The sequence below is a fragment of the Lithobates pipiens genome, unplaced genomic scaffold (genome assembly GCF_037356315.1).
Source record: "Lithobates pipiens isolate NorthernLeopardFrog02 unplaced genomic scaffold, aLitPip1_a1.2 Scaffold_3, whole genome shotgun sequence".
NCBI classification, from domain to species: domain Eukaryota; kingdom Metazoa; phylum Chordata; class Amphibia; order Anura; family Ranidae; genus Lithobates; species Lithobates pipiens.
In genome coordinates, this window is record NW_027507790.1 from 10,008,875 (window position 1) to 10,029,751 (window position 20,877).

At 41.9% G+C, this 20,877-nt stretch overlaps 1 protein-coding gene across 5 annotated transcripts in view; it reads left to right on the forward strand.

Annotated features, from left to right (window-relative positions):
• TPCN1 (two pore segment channel 1) overlaps positions 1 to 20,877 on the forward strand; it is a 186,044-nt gene that overhangs the window by 33,492 nt on the left and 131,675 nt on the right. For all 5 annotated transcript variants that reach the window (XM_077461259.1, XM_077461260.1, XM_077461256.1 and 2 more), the window contains 4 exons: positions 8,431 to 8,607; positions 15,423 to 15,536; positions 15,666 to 15,796; positions 16,399 to 16,487. In XM_077461259.1, coding sequence (XP_077317385.1) covers positions 8,431 to 8,607; positions 15,423 to 15,536; positions 15,666 to 15,796; positions 16,399 to 16,487 — 511 coding nt within the window. The remainder of the gene's footprint in view (positions 1 to 8,430; positions 8,608 to 15,422; positions 15,537 to 15,665; positions 15,797 to 16,398; positions 16,488 to 20,877) is intronic.

The window sequence follows — 20,877 nt, forward strand, 5'->3', positions numbered from 1 at the left end:
TAAAAAAGGAACGTTTACATTTAAATAAAACTAATCCAAATAAAAAACACACTAAAAGGATACCTTTTTGTTACACAATTTTATCCGTTGTCACATACTGTGTTTAACATAATTAAGAAACATTGGAATTTACTAAGGTAAAGTTATCCTGCTATAGAAGAATTTTGGAATTCACCATTACTCTCATATAGAAAGGGGAGAACTTTGAGGGATCGATTGTTAAGATCCAATCAATTTCCTCCTCTTATCCCCAGGATAACTTTTCTGGGACCAAAAAAACTGGGATCATTTCCATGTCTATCATGCATCCAATGAAATTCTGAAAAAGTATATCGCACCCACATAAAGGCTTATTGCAATGTCTGTGGTCAAAATGTTAGATGTGTTCTGATCTCAGGAAGGGCGTGAGCATGTGAGCCTGAAACGGAAATCTTCTTGAACTTTGAACTTTCTGAGATGCAACTTTACAAATCTTTTAACGAATAAACAAAGTTTTTAAGTGCAGCAATCCTTTGGACTTTTTTGCTTATATGTATGGTAAGTGGGAAGACCTGATTGCTTTGCACTAATTGTGGACGAGGTGCAGCTTTCCTTAACCACATTTGTGTGTGTGTGTGTGTGTGTGTGTGTGTGTGTATATATGTATGTGCAAAATATATATATATATATATATATATATATATATATATATATATATATATATATAAAATCATACATACATACACACTAGACATGGCAGGGGGACATGTTTACTATCTTGGGGGGGGGGGGGGGGTCTGATCGAGGGAGGAGGAAGTCAAAAATCTTCCCCCTTCTCCCCGGGTTCCTCTCTTCTCTCCCCGATTCACCAGCTCTGACACAGATCGCCAGTGAAGTGCTGAAATCGCAGCTTCATAAACTGGCCGTTTGTGTCGAGTCATTCACCGCTTCTCTATGTGCGGAGATCATTGGCAGAGAACATGTTCTCCCCCGATCATCTGTTTCATAAACCATTAATGGACTGAGATCAGCGGCGATCCTCAGGATGAACGCTGTTCAGTTTCATAAACGGACACCATAGTATTTTGCTTTTTAGGCCAAAAAGTTCAATTTTGGTCTCATCTGACCAGAGCACCTTCTTCTACGTTTTCTATGTCCCCCGCATGGCTTCTCGCAAACTGCAAACAAGACTTCTTATGGCTTTCTTTCAACAATGACTTTCTTCTTGCCTCTCTTCCATAAAGGTCAGATTTGTGGAGTGCATGACTAATAGTTGTCCAATGGACAGATTCTCCCACCTGAGCTGTGGATCTCTTTAGCTCATCCAAGGTTAACATGGGCCTCTTGGCTGCTTCTCTGGTGAATGCTCTCCTTGCCCCGGCCTGTCAGTTTAGGTGGACGGCCATGTCTTGGTATGTTTTCAGTTGGCCATACTCTTTCCATTTCCGGTTGATGGATTAAACAGTGCTCCGTGAGATGTACAGAGCTTAACCTTGCTTTAATCTTCTCCACAACTTTATTCCTGACCTGTCTGGTGTGTTCCTTTACCCTCATGATGCTGTTTGTTCACTAAGGTTATCTAGGGCTTCACAGAACAGCTGTATTTATACTGAGATTTAATTACACACAGGTGGACTCTATTTACTAATTGGGTGACTTCTGAGGGCAATTGGTTTCACTAGAACTTAGTTAGGAGTATCAGAGTAAAGGGGGTTGAATACAAATGCACGCCACATTTTTCAGAACTTTATTTGTAGAAAAAATGTGAAAACCATTTATCATTTTCCTTCAATGTCACAATTGTGTGGCACTTTTGTGTTTGGTCTATCATATAAAATCCCAATAAAATACATTTACGTTTTAGGGTATAACATGAGAAAATGTAGAAAGAGGGTATGAATACTTTTTCAAGGCACTGTATGTTTTACTGTATACACTACAAATGCAGTGTTTATAAAAGTATTATGCTTGAAATAAAAGTACAGCTTATTCAGTAAATAATCTAAGCTTGCCTTTTCAAATTTTATTTTTTATTAAAAATGGAATAACAAGGTCTGTATATGTTGTATAAGAGCATTTCAAGTATGCATGAGAACAGGTAAGTGTCCCCTTTTCCTCAATTTTAAAGCTTCCTGCCAATATGCATTTTCAGTTATTGACCATGCTGATCCAGAAGCATATATTGCTCCATGAAGAGCTTGATGCATGTTCTCCTAATTTTCAGGTATTTTATCTATTAATAAATGCATTGTGTATTTGTGGGAGGCCATGGTTTGTAAAAATTCCTTACTTGAAGATGCTGCTGGTGAACAAACACTTTGTGATGATCCAGAAGCAGTAGAAAGAGTGCTTCTGGAATGAACTCTGGAGGGAAAAGTTATTCGCATTATCATTCTGGTTCTCATTTAATTCCATAAAGTATTTTTTAATGCTTTTAGGGGGCTTCTGGCATGCCAGGATGTGTTTTGTCATCCTTCTAGCATTTGGAGAAGAACATTTCTTCTCACAATATTTGCAAATTGCTGCTTTGCTCTCAGCAGAAATTTCAGCGTGGAAATGTTTGCAAACTCAAGATGTTGGTCTCACCATTTTGCTGAAAGAAGGAAAATCAAAACCAATTTACTGACCAAGACTATATATAAATATTATGCTGTGATGGTGAAGAACATTAATAGGAATCCCTTAAAAGTTAAATAAGATACACTGTAATGGACAAGACACATTGGTGAGAGATATGGGACTGCACACCCTGACTTAAATTTGAATGGGAATGTTCCCCCAAGGGTTTTTCTAGCAGCAAAATATATGGTAGTCAATAAGTATGTATAAGGTATTTTGTTAAGAAATTCAATTATTAAAAAATGAGCTATGGTCATTTTCTATGGCAAATTACATATACCAGAAGACAGCATTGCAAACATGTAAATACATAGCATTACATTACAGTGATTGCCATGTCAAAATAGAGGCTGACGCGTTTTTGACCTGATCAGTCACGGTCTTCTTCGGGGGGGGGGGGGGGGGTTAGTTTGCTTTAGAACAAACGCTTTCAATGTTCAAACCTTCAACAGAATACACTTTTTCGTTATACATTAAAATGTAGGTGTATATTTACCACTGAATGCTGGGATACACTAATTTATCAGAAACCTTTATGCACACTTCCTTCGTTCTGTTAGTACTTCTTTTGGGCATCCCAAAGGCTTCCAACTCTCTGTGTATCTCAATAGATAGAGAAATTAGGATGTTTGTACTCAGTTTAAAATTAGTCCACTGAGGGGCACAGATCCCACCCCTGTTTTTTTTTTTAGTCATGTTCACTGTACTAGTTTGCTTTCTCCTAGTAGGAGGGGTTTTACCTGGGCTGGCATACAGTAATTTATTTAATTTTTTTTTTGACAGTGTTCAGTTCTCTCTAGACAGCAGTATAACCCAAATGTTTCAAACTGTGTCCCTCCACAACTAAGGAGTCGTCACAAGCTCTCATCGAGAGAACCCAGCTCCTCCATTTATAGAAGCCATTCTATAGTTTCCATAAAAGAAACAGGATCTAAGAATGGAGGACAGGCAGATGACTGATATTTCCACGTACCCGTTCATAGATCATATTTAATTTACAGAAGCTGTATTACGCCATCTATGAATGTAACAGCTGGGTGGAAAGGGTTGGCATAGTTAACTGTCTTGATGAGAGCCTGTGATAATAATAGTTATTAGTTGTATTAACCCACTGCACTGGAAGAATGCAGCTTTTTGGCCATCATCACTGCAGTGTATGGAAACTATCAAGTAGGGCTTGGAACTCAATGAGACAGTATAAAAATACAGGTTATGGTGAGAATGAACTAAAGCAATTGAAAAGCCCTCACTCTAATCAGCACAGTAAAGTATTTTTAAAACAAAAGTATTGTGATCTTTCACCCTTTACATCTGTTTCAATCTACTGTACCAGTTGTTGCACACGCAGATGACTTTCTGATTTCACTGTAGGAGTGTTGACATTTTTTTTTTTTTTGCTCCAGAACCATACATCTTCATATGGGGGGGGGGGGGGGGCGGCACATGTTACAATGGGCTTTTACATTCCAGTAAGTCATCACCCCAGGGTGCCAGGTTTGTAGGGAAGAGGTCCTCGACCCTCCTCTGACAAGGGACATTCTGTAAAACCAGCATTCATTCAACATTTGAAGCCAGTCTGTGAATTCCTGGTAGGGACAGAATTCATAATTCAAAAGAACATCAGGAGAGATCATCGCACCAGCATCTCCTGTGTTGATATGAGGATCTGTCAGGTTTTTTTTCATTCAACCTGCTGGTTAAATATAAAAAAATTAATCTGGCAGTGTGTACCCAGCTTTCGGGCTCATTTATACAATACAAAGTCGAATGCGTTTTTAAAAGCAGTACAAAAGCATGTGTAATTTTTTGCGATACAGCATTGCGTTACTTTAACTGACCATTGCGTGGTCGTGCAACACTGTACCCAAATGTCCTCTCCCCCCAAATAGAGCTTTCTTTTGGTGGTATTTGATCACCTCTGCGTTTTTTTTATTTTTTTACATTTTTGCACTATAAACAAAAAAGAGACTGACCATTTTGTAAAAAAAATACTGTATTTTTTACTTTCTGATATACAACATATCCAATAATAAAAAAAAAAAAAACATACATTTAGGCCAATTTGTATTCTGCTATATATGTTTGGTAAAAAAAAAATCCCAATATGTCTATATAGATTAGTTTATGTAAAAGTTAGTGTCTACAAACCATGGAATATTTTATTTTTATTTTTTATACTAGTAATGGCGGCAATCGGCGACTTATAGTGGGAATGCAGTATTGTGATGTGGCACACAGGTGCTGTCCCGTAGCAGTTAAACTGCTATAGGGCGGACCTTAAGTTGTTAAATAAAGTATAGCATGCTGCATTTTTTTTTTTTGTATGGAAACATACTGCTACGCACTGCAAACAGATGTAATTGTAACTCTGTTAAATACAAACAAATGCATGTAAATGCACATGCAAAACTGTACTCTGAATTGCAGGGATTGTGGTGTTAACAAACTGCAGGTTTAGAAACATTTAGTTATTTCTTGTAAAAATTGAATTGCTTGGTTAACTATAGTAAGTATCTCTTAAGAAATGATTAACTGAATAAAGTTAATGTTTTTTGGTTACTCTATAGGCACTTTAACAAGTATCATTATCTTAAAACTGGAATACAACACCCATGTAAAGACTGACAGATTTTAATTACCTGTGGATATTTTTCAGTGTCTGTTTTGGGATTTAAACCATGGTCTTTTCTGCAGTGTGAGACATGATACAGGTTCTTCAGCTCATTGCCAGAAAAATAAGAACATAACATGCTTCTTTTACCTTACTACAGTGCCGAACTAAGCTAGCCACAGACGTTAGATGGCATTCACCTACAACGCTGAATTCTGTGCCTGATTTTGTGTGGTGAACCCATCCAGGGGGTCTCTAACACTCGCTGCCGAGCTAACCCCCTCACACCAGCTAAAATAATGTGAGTGAGTTCTCAAACTGGACATAGCAGCTAGAACAGAAGCAGGTGATTGGCAAACCTTATATTAAGAATGATAGTGCAGCACTCAAAACAAAACAAATATACTGTAAGTAACTGATAAATTGCTAAAAATAGTCACAAAATAAATTATGCAACCAATATATTAAAAAATAATTCATATACTTGGGTGCTTCCCCAAATAAATTATATACAAATAAAACTCAATCTCATATAAAGTGCTATTAGTGCAAATAAATAGTCCCCAAATCAACATGTGCAAACTCCAGTCTTCTCCATCATATTGTGCATACAATAGAGTAAAAGGTACTCCATTCTGTCACCAGTAGTGTGCAAAACCTCCAACTCCTTTTACGCACTCAGCAGATGGTTGAATAAATATATATATATACGGTATATAGATATATATATATATAGATATATATATAGATAGATAGATAGATAGATAGATAGATAGATAGATAGATATATATATATAAAAATTAGCTAATCCTGTTTCCCCAGGCAGTCCTCAGCATTCCGATTCCCAGGCAACAGTATCAATCTCCTAAGTGAGAAAGCTCACATCATGGAGCTCAGAAGTGGATTATATAGTGCAGTAGTTTATTGTAGTTAAAACTGACCACTACAAATAAATACCACATGGAATATAATAAAACAAATAATCCATCTCACTCTGATGGCTGCTGATCTGGCTCAGGGAAACGGCGGCATGACGTCGGCACGTAAAGGCCTATCCCAACACGTTCCGTGTGCATGCATGTCCTCAGGGAATCCACTAGGGACTTTTTTTTAAACAATGTTTGTTTGAAAATCAAAGTTCTACCCATCTATTGCCAGCTTATCTGTTATGCCACGTACACACGTAGCCAACTATCCAGCGGACTTAGTCTGACGGACTTCCCGCCGGACTGTCCGCCGGACTTTCTGAACGAGCTACTTACCCACACATGGCACTTTTTCAGCGGACTAATATGGCGTACTAAGTCCGCCGGACTATCCGCCGTACTTTTGAAATGAACGGACTCGCCCACACACGCGGAGGTAAGTCCGCTCGTTTTGACCGCGTATCCAGGTAGCAGGGGCCAGCGAAGGAGGCGTCGCTGGCCCCGTCACCTGGTATGGACTTAAAGGGGAATCCCTACATCAGACCCTTGTCCGAGCACGCTACCCGGCCGGCCAGGAAAGGGGGTGGGGACGAGCGAGCGCCCCCCCCCCCCTGAGCCGTACCAGGCCGCGTGCCCTCAACATGGGGGGGTGCCTTGGGGAAGGGGGGGCTGCGCGGCCCCCCCACCCCAAAGCACATTGTCCCCATGTTTGATGAGGACCCTGGCCGTTGGTTGTTGGTCTGCGGGCGGGGGGGCTTATTGTCCCCCTCTTCAGTTCTTCTTGCCGAGACTGTGACATCATAATGGGCGGGGACATCATCCGGCTATGTCCCTATATAAGTTGCCTCGTCCCCGTCATTGTGAGCGGAGAGAGCGACGAGGCAACATCTGAAGAGAAGAACAGAAGACCGGGCCACCGCCTGTAAAAGAGCTAGAAGAAGGCGCGGTGGCCCGGCAAGAAGAACCAAAGAGGGGGACAAGACCCCCGAAGTCGGAAGAAGAGGGCGGCGGCGAAGAAGACAGCCAGGCTCCTCCGCTAGTAAAAGAGCTAGCAAAAGATAGCGGAGGAGTCCGGCGAGAAGACCCCCGAAGATGGACAGAAGACCCCCGGAGCTGTGCAATAAACTATTTTAACCCTTGTGTGTTGTGTTTTTTATTTTTACTTTTTTCCACAGGTGAATGGGTAGGGGTACATTGTACCCCATACTCATTCACATAGGGTGGGGGAGCCAGTATCCGGGGGCCCCCTTATTAAAGGGGGCTCCTGGATTCCGATAAGCCCCCCCGCCCGCAGACCCCGACAACCAACGGCCAGGGTTGTCGGGAAGAGACCCTTGTCCTCATCAACATGGGGACAAGGACAAGGTGCTTTGGGGTGGGGGGGCCGCGCGGCCTCCCCTTCCCCAAGGCACCCCCCCATGTTGAGGGCACATGGCCTGGTACGGCTCAGGAGGGGGGGCGCGCTCGCTCGTCCCCACCCCCTTTCCTGGCCGGTCGGGTAGCGTGCTCGGACAAGGGTCTGATGTGGACCTAGGGGGGGACCACCACGCCAATTTTTTTTTGGCGTAGGGATTCCCCTTTAAGTCCATACCAGGTGATGGGGCCAGCGACGCCTCCTTCGCTGGCCCCGGCTACCTGGAGACGTGCTCAAAATGAGCGGACTTTTCTCCGCGTGGGAAAAGTCCGCTCATTTCAAAAGTACGGCGGACTAGCACACACACGGCCGTACTGTCCGCCGAAAAGCGAGTCCGGTGGACAGATTGAAGTGCAAAAATACTTTCTTAGTCCGCCGGACTTTTGGGTAAAAAAAAGTCCGCCAGAGGCTACACACGGGCGGATTGTCCGGCGGACTTGAGTTTGCCTGACTTTTCCACCGGATTGTTTGATCGTGTGTATGCGGCATTAGAGGATTTTTGCAGAGCAATAGACAAATATGTCATCTTAGATATGCAGACAGGTAGAATAGAGGGGATTTGAAAAGTATGAGAGGGTGAAGCAGAGGATGTGGTGATGGTTGTTAGTCAGCAGGGGACAAATATCAATATTTCTTGGGTTTTCTAAAATCCCCAATCAATTCAATGATTGTTCTGCCTGCTTATTCTCCCGTGACTTTTGAGGTAAAATTGTATATTTATTTATAAGTGATCCAATATGAGCCAGTATTTAGGGAAGTCTTTTGCTTTATAAAGTATTACACCAGATTTTGCCAGCCCATTATCTTTTATTGCTAACCATAATAAGCGCATTCAATTTAGCATTTATGATATTATTTTTTTTTTTTTTCTTTTTTTCAGGAAGGAAAAAATAATGACAAGTTTGACACGCATCCCCGGGACCCAAATGCACTTGCTGCATACCTCTTTGCCCATAACCATTTGTTCTACATGCTGGAACTGAGCACTGGGCTTCTGTTGCTCCTGCTATCTCTGTGTGAGGCCCCAGCTGTCCCCTTTCTCCGCCTTGACATCTACGTACGTGGGAGTTTGTGTGTTAGCCAAGTAAAAGCTAAATGAGAGGAAATGTGTCCAGAAGAAAAATATGTAGGCTACTTTTACTGACCTTCTGCAAATACTAGTTGCCTGGCTGTAATGTAGAAGCTATGAATGCAATGCATTCCTCATCACAGACTTGGCACAAGTATGCAGCAAGTAAGACACTGTGATACACATGCCTTTTCCAGGCTAGTGAGTAAGAAAGAAGTAAAGTATAACTGAAGGCAAAACTTTTTTGTTCAATTTTGATAGAGTAAGAGGGGGTTATAACCCCTGTCAGATTTTCCTCACTTCCTGTCCCATAGCCACAACAGTTAGCGAGAGGACATCATTCCACAGTGAGGGAATCCACGGTTGTTACCAGGCTTACCAGAACTAGTTTTCCCATTGAAAGTCTCTATGCTCATTCTGGTGAGCACTAAAAATGGGGGATTTTCTTTCAATTTCAGTAATGCAGGCCACCAGGACAAATGAAGATGGTGAACACAGGCAGCAATAAAATTGAATCCTGCTCCGCTCTTTCCAAATAAAGTTTTGCCTTTTATTGTAATTTAAAGACAAAGGATAAGTGTAATGCGGACAGGCAAATAAAATATTATTCTACTGTGGTGGTACAACGCTCACTATGTATACATGTAATTCGAAATATATGAGGCACCATTTTAAGTCCAGGCCGATCTAAATACATTTACTAGATCATATTAAATATCATTATTTTATTTACTGATAATACTAAAGTTGCAGACAGAGTTTAGATAGCAGCTGTCAAAAGTTGTCTGGCAATTTGTTGAACAAAACACTATTGCGCAAAATATGCACTTAATTACTTGGGCTATGCTGCCACCTTCAGGTGAATGAGCAATGTACCAAAAAACAAACAAAAACAAAACAGGAATCTCCGCCTAGGCATATCCCCTCTCAGCCCAGCTAAGCTTCAGTTTTCAGTTAGTGTCTTTAGGTGATAAATGTTCTTAAACTTGTCTTCCTGACAATCTCATTTCAGGGGCTTAATTCTTTAATTCCTGGCTTGGTCTGAAAACCTCTGCTGTGGGGTAGGGAAGGGCCTAGTCTGGATCAATCGCCTATGGCCAGAAGCACACATGGAAGAGCAGGAACAGCCTGCAATGTTGTTGGTTGGTGCTGGATCCTGTGGGCAGTGATCTCCAGGTTACAGTGCAACTAGTGTCCTGGCTGGCAGAGTGCTTTACAGGGACAATCCACCAATCCTGTTGGAGGGGAGTCAAGGCTCTGTGGGACACATCTATTGCCAAACATGAAGATTGGGCCTTGTGGCCCAGCAGAATGTACTATTGAGTGTTCCTTTGAAACGGTGTAGCATATGGAAGTTTTTTCTGCGATGTGGTACACTATGGGATGTTTTTTTTTTTTTTTTTATGGAGAGATCTACAGCTGGATTTTAAGAATCTAAGCATACTCAGTGGCTATTTTGTTGATTCCCGGGTTTAGCAACACATGCAGTCGCAGGCTCCTGGTCACATAGACTTGCACAGCTACAGCGCAGAACAGCTTTGGTGATTCAGCTGCACTCTGACACAGCCCTGCACAGCTGCAACAGCTGACTTAACAGGCACCAGGCACAGCAAGTATTCGGTCACTTGCCTTGCATGTTTTCTGGCTTGGGCCAACACTCCTGTCAGCTGGGTGGCTCCAATATGGCGTATATAGTACTGTAAACCCTTTTAACCCTCAGCAAGAGAGGTGAGGGAAAGGACATATGGTTGGGCTCCCAAATTCCTCGATCTGGTAGGTAGTGAAGACCCCTGCACAGTTTGCCCTGTAATGGCTCCCCTTGGGGTCAGATTATCTCTTTATCCCTACCCATATCTTGAAATGCCACTATGTCTGGGTCACAATAATCTGGTTCCTTTGTGTCAAGGGAGAATTTTTTTGCCATCTGCCATCTCTGGCTTGTGAACCACCTCTCTGCATTCTGGGTTCTCATTGGATTGGGACACAAGTATAGGTTCTCTCCTTCCCCCTCCTCTTTTGCGGCAGAATGAGGCATCGGAGAAATATCCTTCAGACGAGGAAGAAGAAGCTGTCAAGGACCAAGAATCCTGTGTAGATGAGTCCTCCTAGGAGGAGTCTTGGGCTGTTGCAGACACAGAAGACCACAGTGTGCTTCATCATGGAAGTGGTGTACTCTGGCTTGAAGTTGTCACTTCTGGATTCCTTTTCTCCAAACGTCACTGGGTTTTGGTCCCCAGTACACTACATGCAGGAAACTATGTATACCAATTGGGCCTATCTGGTACAATCTTCTACAAGAAATGGGGTTTCAAGGCTGTTGACCCATCAATTTTCTACCTCATTAAGTCCCTGATTGTCCCGGGGATGAGGTCCTGTTCTTTAGAGACACCATGGATAAGAGGTTAGAGGCACTCTTATTTATTTATTTTTAAAGGCATCTTTCAATTTGGTAAGAGAAGCTTTGTAGCTTGCGGTGGCTGCTTTGTGGGTTTGCCAAGCCCTTAAAGTGGTTGTAAACCCTTACAAACCACTTTGACCTACAGGTAAGCCTAGATTAAGGCTTACCTGTAGGTCCAAGAAATATCTCCCGAACCTATACGGTTTAGGAGATATTTACCTGAAGACAGCCACCGCTGTCTACGGCGCATGCGCTGTAGACAGCGGCGCGCAGGCGCACTGGGTAAGCCGCAGATTGCGGCGATATGCCGCGAGTGTCGGCTCCTGTGCGCATGCACGGGATTGACGTCATCGCTGCTCCGGCGAATCACAGCGCTGGAGCAGCGAGACCCACCAAGAAGATGGACGCTCAGAACTACAGGGGTCAGCGGTGACATCGCTGGCTCCTGTGTCAGGTAAGTGACACATAATGGACTACTATGCAATGCATAGTAGTCCATTATACTTTACCTTTGCAGGGAATCAAAGAGGAAGTAAACCCATTAAGGTTTACTTCCTCTTTAAATGTGGGCTGAAGCATATGCTTCATTTTAGAGACTTTTACTCAAGGGAGCCTGCCAACTGGCAGTTTCTGGAAGATTTTCTGGGAGCCTTCTGTTTTCTCGGTGGATGCCTTAGAACATTTCATACAGCAGATTTCATAGATGGGCACAATGTCTGCCCACATGAGAAGGATCCTTTGGCTCAGGTGTTGGTCGGAAGCAAATTTAGATGTTGTTATTTTGAGAGCAAACGCTTTTTAAACCATCCTTTGAGGCCTTCAACCTAAAGGGAACTGTGGGTAATAGTGCATTCTTATCCCTAAAGAAGGCAGTGAAGGTGACAGATGAAATGCTAGTAACGCTTTTGTAATCCAAGAAGAGATCCTTAGGTAAGAAACTGGGATACTAGGTTCTAAGCAACAGCTTACAGTTTGTTCCCAGCTCTGTAAGAAGAATTGGGGAGCAGTCTCATGGCTTCTAATACAAATATTTAACGTTCCCAAGCCCAACTTATCCTGGACCTCATGGGTCTTAAGTAGTTGCTGAAAATTCACAAATTCAGGCTATATTCCATCCCTATTGGTGATTGTTTCACTTCATTAGAGGGACTTTCTGGCGCTAGTGGATATCAAGGATGCCTATTTACACATCCCCATTTTTCAGCCTCAATAATGCTTTCTGAGATTTGGCCTTTGTACAGCTCCCAGAGTGTTTATAGAGTAGTTGTCTCCAGTTCTGGGATTGGTGAGGACCCAAGGTATCCCCATGGCCGGGGTAGCTGGATAATCTGCTTCTTAGGGAGCAGAGTTAATATCCTGTAAGTATGGGACAGAAGTCAGGAGTCCTTGGATCTGCCAATGCATCTGACTCCCAAGACCAGGTCAGCCCTGGAATGGTGTGTGTTCCTGCAGATGCTGGATACTGGGAAATCCTCCTGATAAATTAGAAAGTCCTAATGATGGATGCCAGCCTGTAGGGCTGGAGAGGTGTTCTAGAACATTTCACGGTTCAAGGACCTGGTGTAAGGCTTGTTAGTTTCATCAACAGTATGTCATGGGGCATATTTTGGCCTTCACTATGGTGTGGAGAGGTCTCTGGCTTTAAGTACCACCAAGGGACAGATCTCAACCTTGGATATTCTGTTTCGGAGATCTATTGCCTCTCATTCATTGGTAAAAGTCTTTTGTGCAGGGTGTCACTTGGATTTTTCACCTGTGTAGCCCACCTCCCAAGTTCCATACTTTGGGAAATAATAACATACTCTGTGTCCTGTACGATTTTAATAAATTAGAATTTTTGGTTTACCTGTAAGCTAATTTTCTTGAAATATATCGCAGGATACCTTCCTTCTTGAGGCTTAAAGCGGGGTTCCCAAAAGTGGAAGTTCCGCTTTAAGCACTCCTCACCCCCTGACATGCCACATTTTTTCGGGGGGGGGGGGGGACTTGGTTTAGAGTGGGACTTCCTGTCCCACTTCCTCCTTCCTGCTCTTTGCCGCCTAGGTGACCCCTCCTCTCCCCCTAGGCGGCCCCTCCCTGCCAGCAATCTTCTTCTGGGACACATGACAGATCCCAGAAGATTGCCTGGCCGCTAGCAGAGTGCAAATCTAATCACGCATGCGCAGTGTGCGCCCAGCTGTGAAGCTGAAAGCTGTCACGGCCGGGTGCTCAGAGTGGCTACGACGGCGGTGAGGGAGGGGTAGAGGAGTGAGGCTCCTTGTGGCCGCATTGCTGCACAGTGGGGCAGGTGTCTGTTTATTAAAAGTCCAGCAGCACATTTTGTAGCTTCTGACTTTTAATAAACGAAAAACTGTGTGGAACTCCACTTTAACTGAGCTGGAATGGGTTATATGCCTAAACAGTGATTCCTGCCTTTTTTGTCTAGTGTTCTTTACCTTGAAGGTGGTAGCATAACCAAATTAGTCATGAATATGGAGTCCTCTGTGTCCTATGATGTATTCCCAAAAAAGGATTGTACAGGTAAACTGAAAAATCCTAATTTTTGCATCAGTAGACTATGCATGTTCTGGCTTTTTGAGGTGGTTGATGGTAGTACCTGACTTAACTCAGGGGTAATGCACTAAAATTCCTGGTACGAAAATAATTCCCAGCTAATCACTGTGCCCCAGGGAGGGTTTAGCCAAGCTTGTCAGATAAGCCTGCAGGCCTATAAATGTTTCTCAGCTTCCCTAAATTTATTTAGAACCTGTATTTAGTTAGAACCTACAGTTTTGCTCACAAGATTACATACCCTGGCAGAATTCATGACTTCTTGGCCATTTTTCAGAAAGTATGAATAACACAAACTTTTCTTTCACTCGTGGTTAGTGTTTGACTGAAGCCATTTATTATCAATCGTGTTTACTCTTTTTAAATCATAATGGCAACAGAAACTACCCAAATTATCCTGATCAAAAGTTTACATGCCCCAGTTATTTATACCTTGTATTGCCCCCTTTAACATCAATGACAGCTTGAAGTCTTTTGTGATATTTGTGGATGAGGTTCGTAATCTTGGATGGTAAAGCTGCCCATTCCTCTTGGCAAAAAGCCTCCAGTTCCTGTAAATTCTTGGGCTGTCTTGCATGAACTGCACGTTTGAGATTTCCCCAGAGTTGCTCAATGATATTGAGGTCAGGAGACTGAGATGGCCACTCCAGAACCTTCACTTTATTCTGCTGTAGCCAATGACAGGTTGACTTGGCCTTGTGTTTTGGATCATTGTCATGTTGGAATGTCCAAGTACTTCCCATGCGCAGCTTCCTGGCAGATGAATGCAAATGTTCCTCCAGTATTTTTTGATAATATTGCATTCATCTTGCCAACAATTTTGACAAAATTTCATGTGCCTTTTGTAGCTCACAAAAACATCAGCGATCTGCCTCCGTAGCTTTCATCATAGGCCTGTTGACTCTTCTCCAAATGTAGTGTTTATGGTTGTGGCCAAAAAAAGCTCAATTTTGGTCTCATCACTCCAAAGGACTGTGTACCAGAAGGGTTGAGACTTGTCTCTGTGCTGTTTGGCGTATTGTTAGCATGATACTTTGTGGCATTTGCGTAGTAATGGCTTTCTTCTGGTAACCCGACCATGTAGCACATCGTTCTTCAAGTGCCTCCTTATTGTGCATCTTGAAACAGGGCACACCACATGGTTTTCAGAGTCCTGTACTTCACTTGAAGTTATTTGTTGTTTAGTTGGTCTACCTGACCGTGGTTTCGTTTCACCAGAACCCCCCCATTTTGCACTTATTGATTAGTATTTGAACACTGCTGATTGCCATTCTCAATAACTTTGATACCTTTTTTATATCCCTTTCCTGTTTTATACAGTTTTAAACTACCTTTTCCCGCAGATCCTTTGCCAATTCTTTTGCTCTCCCCATGACTCAGAATCCAGAAATGTCAGTGCAGCACTGAATGAAAGATGCAAGGGTCTGTCAGGATTCCAGAAACTCATTGACCATACATTATTTATTTATTTATTTATTTATATATATATATATATATATATATATATATATATATATATATATAATATTATACACACGCACATTACAAGCCAGCAGATCACAGGTGAGGATGCCCTTTGTGTCAACTTGTGCACATGTTATCAGGCCAAAATCACCAAGGTATATAAACTTTTGATCGGGGTCATTTGTGTAGTTTCTGTTGTGATTTATGTTTTAAAAAGAGTAAACACAGTTGATTGAAATTCTACCACTGTACGTAAACTTATGAGCACAACTGTATGCAACTAATGGGATGCAGCCTTGTTGTAAGAGACATATTTGTTTGGTTTCAGAATAAAATACTTGCTGCTCATGTATGACCTTTCTTGCCTATTTCATCTGTTTGCCAATTCCAGGTCCATGCCACTCTGGAACTACTTACCCTGGCTTTTGTGGTGTTTGAACTTAGCATGAAGATGAGATGGCTTGGGTGTCATAACTTCTTGAGACACCGCAGGACCATGCTAAAGGTCAGTAGGTCAATATAAATCTCTGGTATCCAATCATTAGGAAGTAATGTATTTTGATATTGTATATATAAATAATCGCAGTCACATTTGATTACACACTTATGTCTTTTTATCTATGCATCTTTGCAGAGTTGTGTTTTATTGGTTCAGTTTGTGGAAGCTATTGTGGTGCTCATAAGACAGACCTCCCATGTGCGTGTAACAAGAGCCCTGCGACCTATTTTCTTGGTCGACTGCAGATATTGTGGGGCAGTCAGAAGGTGAGACAGGAACTTTTTTATATTTATTTATATTTTGTTATGCATAGTCACAAATTGTAAAGGGGTGCATATATGGAATAATTGTTTTCAGATTTGGACATCAAGTGTGTCTCTAAGTGTGGCCAATTGTAAATGTTATTTTGTAAAAAAAAATCTGGGCTGGGCTTATTGGGCTGTCCGATAAGCAGCTGGTCACTCGCTCTAGGTTATGTAGACAATTTAAAGTCAAGCACTGTGATAGACATTCAATTTCTTAGTTTGCCCTCATGTATATTGATATTGTCAACTCTTTTGTGTTTGTATAATATAGAGATTACCTGATAAATTTATATTTTATGTTGATAGTCCTGTTGCTTGTCTATTATTAGAAACATCAATGGCGGCTGAACTTAAAAACTCATATTTGTGGCATTTGGTTAGCAAATGTTTAATCTGTTTACTAGTAAATGAAAGATTCTGGTAATGTAACATTCTGTCAAAATAATACATGACAAGTTATATGAGATAATTAATCTCTATAAAAGGGGCTTTTTCTTAGTCAGTGCGCAGTACTTAGCAGGCTGCCTGTGCATAAAATGTAAGACTGTTTTGTTGCTTCATAGGAATCTGCGCCAGATTTTCCAGTCTCTGCCACCATTCATAGATATTCTGCTGCTCCTTTTATTTTTCATGGTCATTTTTGCAATCTTGGGTAAGTAAATGAATAAGTCTGTGCATGTAGGGAAATGTGCCTTCCTTCATGTTTCTGATTTATACTTGAGGTGAAAAAAAGCTATTTAGACCCTTAAAAAGCTATCTTGCTATACAGTTGTACTTGTGACATGAACAAAGCTATTCAGATGTTTTAAAGCTGAACTTCAAGCAGATATAAAAGACACACATTAATATATCTCTGTATTTGTGAATACATCACTGAATTTGTTTTAAATGCAAGCACTATACATGCCTTAATTTAATTTGCTATCGCTTTTTTGGAATCCACTGTACAGCAGTGCTCAGGCTGGGAAGGGAGAAGCAACGAAAGGAGCCAATTGGTTGTACTATGCTGTAAAGAGTATGCTGATAGGAGGGAGAGAAAATGGTGGCATAAAGATGAGCGTTTCATTGTGCTGCTTTTCCATTCATTGTCCAGTCAGACTTTGGGAGGTACAAGACCTGCAGCAAAGAAAAATCAGGTCTCCTGTCCTGTCAAACAAGACTGGGCTGTATAGCAGAACTATGAAAATCCCAGAACTGAATGGACAGTAATACAAATCCATTGGCAGGTAAAATAGCTTCCCTAAATGTATTTCATCTGTGTTTTTTGCGGTTTGTCTTGAGTTCAGCTTTAACCCCTCAATTCCCCATTGCTATTTTAAAATGACATTGGGATTGTCCTGGCACCGTTTTTATAACCGCGCCCGGCATGCATTGGGGTAAGCTGGAACCACTGAATGTCTGTCACAGCTGGTAACCAGGACTAAAACTGGGCATACGTTATACTTTTTTCTTATTCAATTACTTTAAGATTCACCTTCAACTATGTAGTGCAAGGGCCTGCCTAATTCCATACAAATTCAAGCTGTTTAGGTTTGAGCTCCATATTATATGGTTTTCGTAAATCTAAAGGAAAATTGTCCAAGAAAATTGTATAATATATGGCCAGCCTAAGCCCAGGAGTGGAAATGGTCAATTTCTGGTGCTTCTGAGTGAAAGTGAACAGACTGCTTCTGTTTTCTCAAAACTTTATTTGTCTCCATGCTTCCCTATTTTTCCTAACCTAAAAGTGTTAAATTAAGCCGATGTACTTATTATCAGGGATGTCAATGAATAAAAGCTGTGAATGTATATCCCAGTGCTCCTAGTGTTCAAAAATGTAGTGTTACTAAACCCAGGGCCCTGCATTTACTATATCTGGTCTCCCGCAGTACATGGAAATGCAATTATTTTAGTAATTAAAATACTAATCTAATATGTATTATGTTTACGGTGTATAAACTGTCAAACAAAAATGACCACAAGCGATACACTGGAATTGTAACGGTCATAATCTGCTGTATCCAAATATTAGGACAAATAAAACTGTGCATATCATAAAAAACCCACTCTGAAACCATTCTTCATCTTCTAAAAATGTGTCCTTGGAAATGATGTGCGCAGTGCAATTAACTCCTCTGTGTCTTCCACCTATTTTTGTGACTTGCTCACCACAGTGCACATCCTAGCATGGCTCAACTGCCCTCCAGCTGTTTCAGAACTACAAATCCCATAAGGCATTGTAAAGCTAACAGTTAAAAGCATGACTCCCAAAGACAGATGAACAATGGGACTTAAAGTTCCACAGCAGTTTGAGGGCCACAGGTTGAGCACCCATGCCCTAAGGCAGGGATCTCCAAACTATAGCCCCCCCAGCGGTTGCGGAACTACATGTCCCATGAGGCATTGTAAAACTCTTGACATTACCAGACATGACTAGGCCTGATGGGAATTTGTAGTTCATGAACAACTGGAGGGCCATAGTTTGGAGACCCCTGCTAAGGTATAAGAACTCACCAGATGGTATTTACCACTCATCTCTAAAATACTTAAAATTCCTGTTTTAGCTGGATCCACTCCCTCCTGTCCTTTCTCTTCTTTTGGTGTGCAGGCTTTCCTATCAGTAGTAACTCAGAAAAAAATTATGGACTTGCATAGCCTAAAACCTTTTTATTTTTTATTTTATTAAAATACTAAAGTGCCTACACTGCTACCTCTGCGTGTCAAGAATAGGGTTTTCTGTTTACATCGGGAGCAAACTGATGTCACACATGTTTTTAGGCCACGCCCATTCTGTCTCAGCTCTGTCCCTTTACTCGCTGCAGAAATGGATCAATGCCATAGTGATCTTTTGTAGGTTGATTGGCAGCCAGTAATTACTATTAGACGTAAGCTGCTGCTGCATGCAAGGTGTGTGTGTGTATATATATATATATATATATATATATATATATATATATATATATATATATATATATATATTTGTGTGTGTATTTATGATTTCTTGGCCATTTTCCAGAGACTATGAATAACACAAAATCTTTTCTTTCACTCATGGTTAGTGTTTGGCTGAAGCCATTTATTATCAATCAACTCTTTTGTTTACTCTTTTTAATTCCTAATCACAACAGAAACTACCCAGATGACCCTGATCAAAAGTTTACATACCCCAGTTCTTAATACCATGTATTGCCCCCTTTAAGATCAATGACAGCTTGATGAAGGATGAGGCACTTTATCTTCTCAGATGATGAAGCTGCCCGTTCATCTTGGCAAAAAGCCTCCAGTACCTGTAAATTGCACGTTTGAAATCTCACCCGAGTTGCTCAATCATATTGAGATCAGTAGACTGAGATGGCCACTCCAGAACCGAGTTTTCTGTGGCTTTTGTAGCTCACACATCCCCAAAACGTTAGCGATCCACCTCCGTGTTTCACAGTAGGAATGGTGTACCTTTCACCATAGGCCTTGTTGACTCCTCCAAATGTAGTGTTTATGGTTGTGGCTAAAAAGCAAAATTTATTTTCTTACATCAGGGGACACAGAGCCATAGTAATAACTATGTGGGTTATATTGACGTATCAGGTGCTGGACACTGGCACGCCCCTTAAGGCGTGAACTTCCCCCATATAACTCCTCCCATTACTGGGAGGCCTCCGTTTTTTCGCCAGTGTCGAAGTTGTTGGGCACGCGTAAGGATGTGTTGTACTGAGCTCCACGGGCAGTAATCCATTGATGAGAGCCAGTCATCCTGACCGGATTTGTTCTGATGTCTCCGTAATGGACTAAATGAATGGTACCCGGGCCTCGTCATACGAAGACACGAGGTTTTGCTTGCGAATGCTTTTAAAGTTGGGCCCTGGGATCCAGTACTTTTTGTTAGTAAGGTCAATAAAAGTTTACTGGACCTGCGAGAACACCCTGCCAGGATTGCGGTATTACCTGAGTGTACCCCTGTTCCTGAAGGTTTCCTTTCAAGGTCTCGGAGCCTACCGCAAAGGGCGAAGATTGGGTTTTCTATCTCTGATAAACCCTGCTGCGAGGAAAGGTAGGGGAGGTTTTCTCAGGAATCTCTCCTTCAATGTTTTGTGCTGTCATGTCATGTCTATGTGTCACCACTGGAGGCTGTATTGCGCACTCACCATTCTGACACTGGAAACAGCAGAAGCTCCACTCTCCTCTCTGTTCAAGCCAGCTCAGACCCTCAGGTATGAAGGGGGGTTCTGATCACTTCCTGGGCCCCCAAATTGGCGGTTTTTGATCCTTTTAATGCCAGCCAGTTGCCTCTTTTTCTTAAATAAAATAATAAAAAAAAGTTATTTGGGCAGGTCGTGGCTTGTCAGGTGGAGGATTTACCCACATGGGGGGTGTGGCTAAACGGCGTCAGGCACTGGCCACACGTGGAGGAATTAATTTAAGCTATACAGGAAAAGCTGCAGTCTGGCGGTGGAGGGACAGAGCAGAGTAGTTGCTGGTCAGGTTTGGTGACACGGGCATTTCCTTTTTGTTGACAACATTGTACTGTATAGCTAGGACTAATAGCAGCTTTTGTACTGTACTATAGCCTAGCAAGTGTAACATTCTTTTGCTGGTACTGCCTTTGCTTTGTACTGTAAGCTATGAGTAACAAGGGACCAGGAACTCCTCTAGGGGTTCTAAGGGGTTAATGGTATACAACAAACTAAAAAACCTTCCAAAAGAATGCCTTCCTCACCTGAGAGGTTTAAAAAAAAAAATACGGCCAGTCAGATGAGTTGTCAAGGGTAGAACACTTCTGTCCCTGTGTATTTCATACAAACAGGTTTTTTCTAATACCATTTAAAAGATCATTGCTATGATGTCTCTACATAGTAGGACTAAACATAGTAGATTCCCATCTAGTCCTCTAGGCCCTTTTGTTGAGTTGCAGGAGGCTGGGGATCAGGTAGATATTCCCAAATATTGGAAGATACTTATTTTTCCTCTTCGGAGGATCCTAACGGGGAGGGAGTAGCCGCACAGTTCAGGTGTTTGTCTACTCCCTTACATAACCCCTTTGTTGCCTGCAGCACAGACTCTTGAGGTAT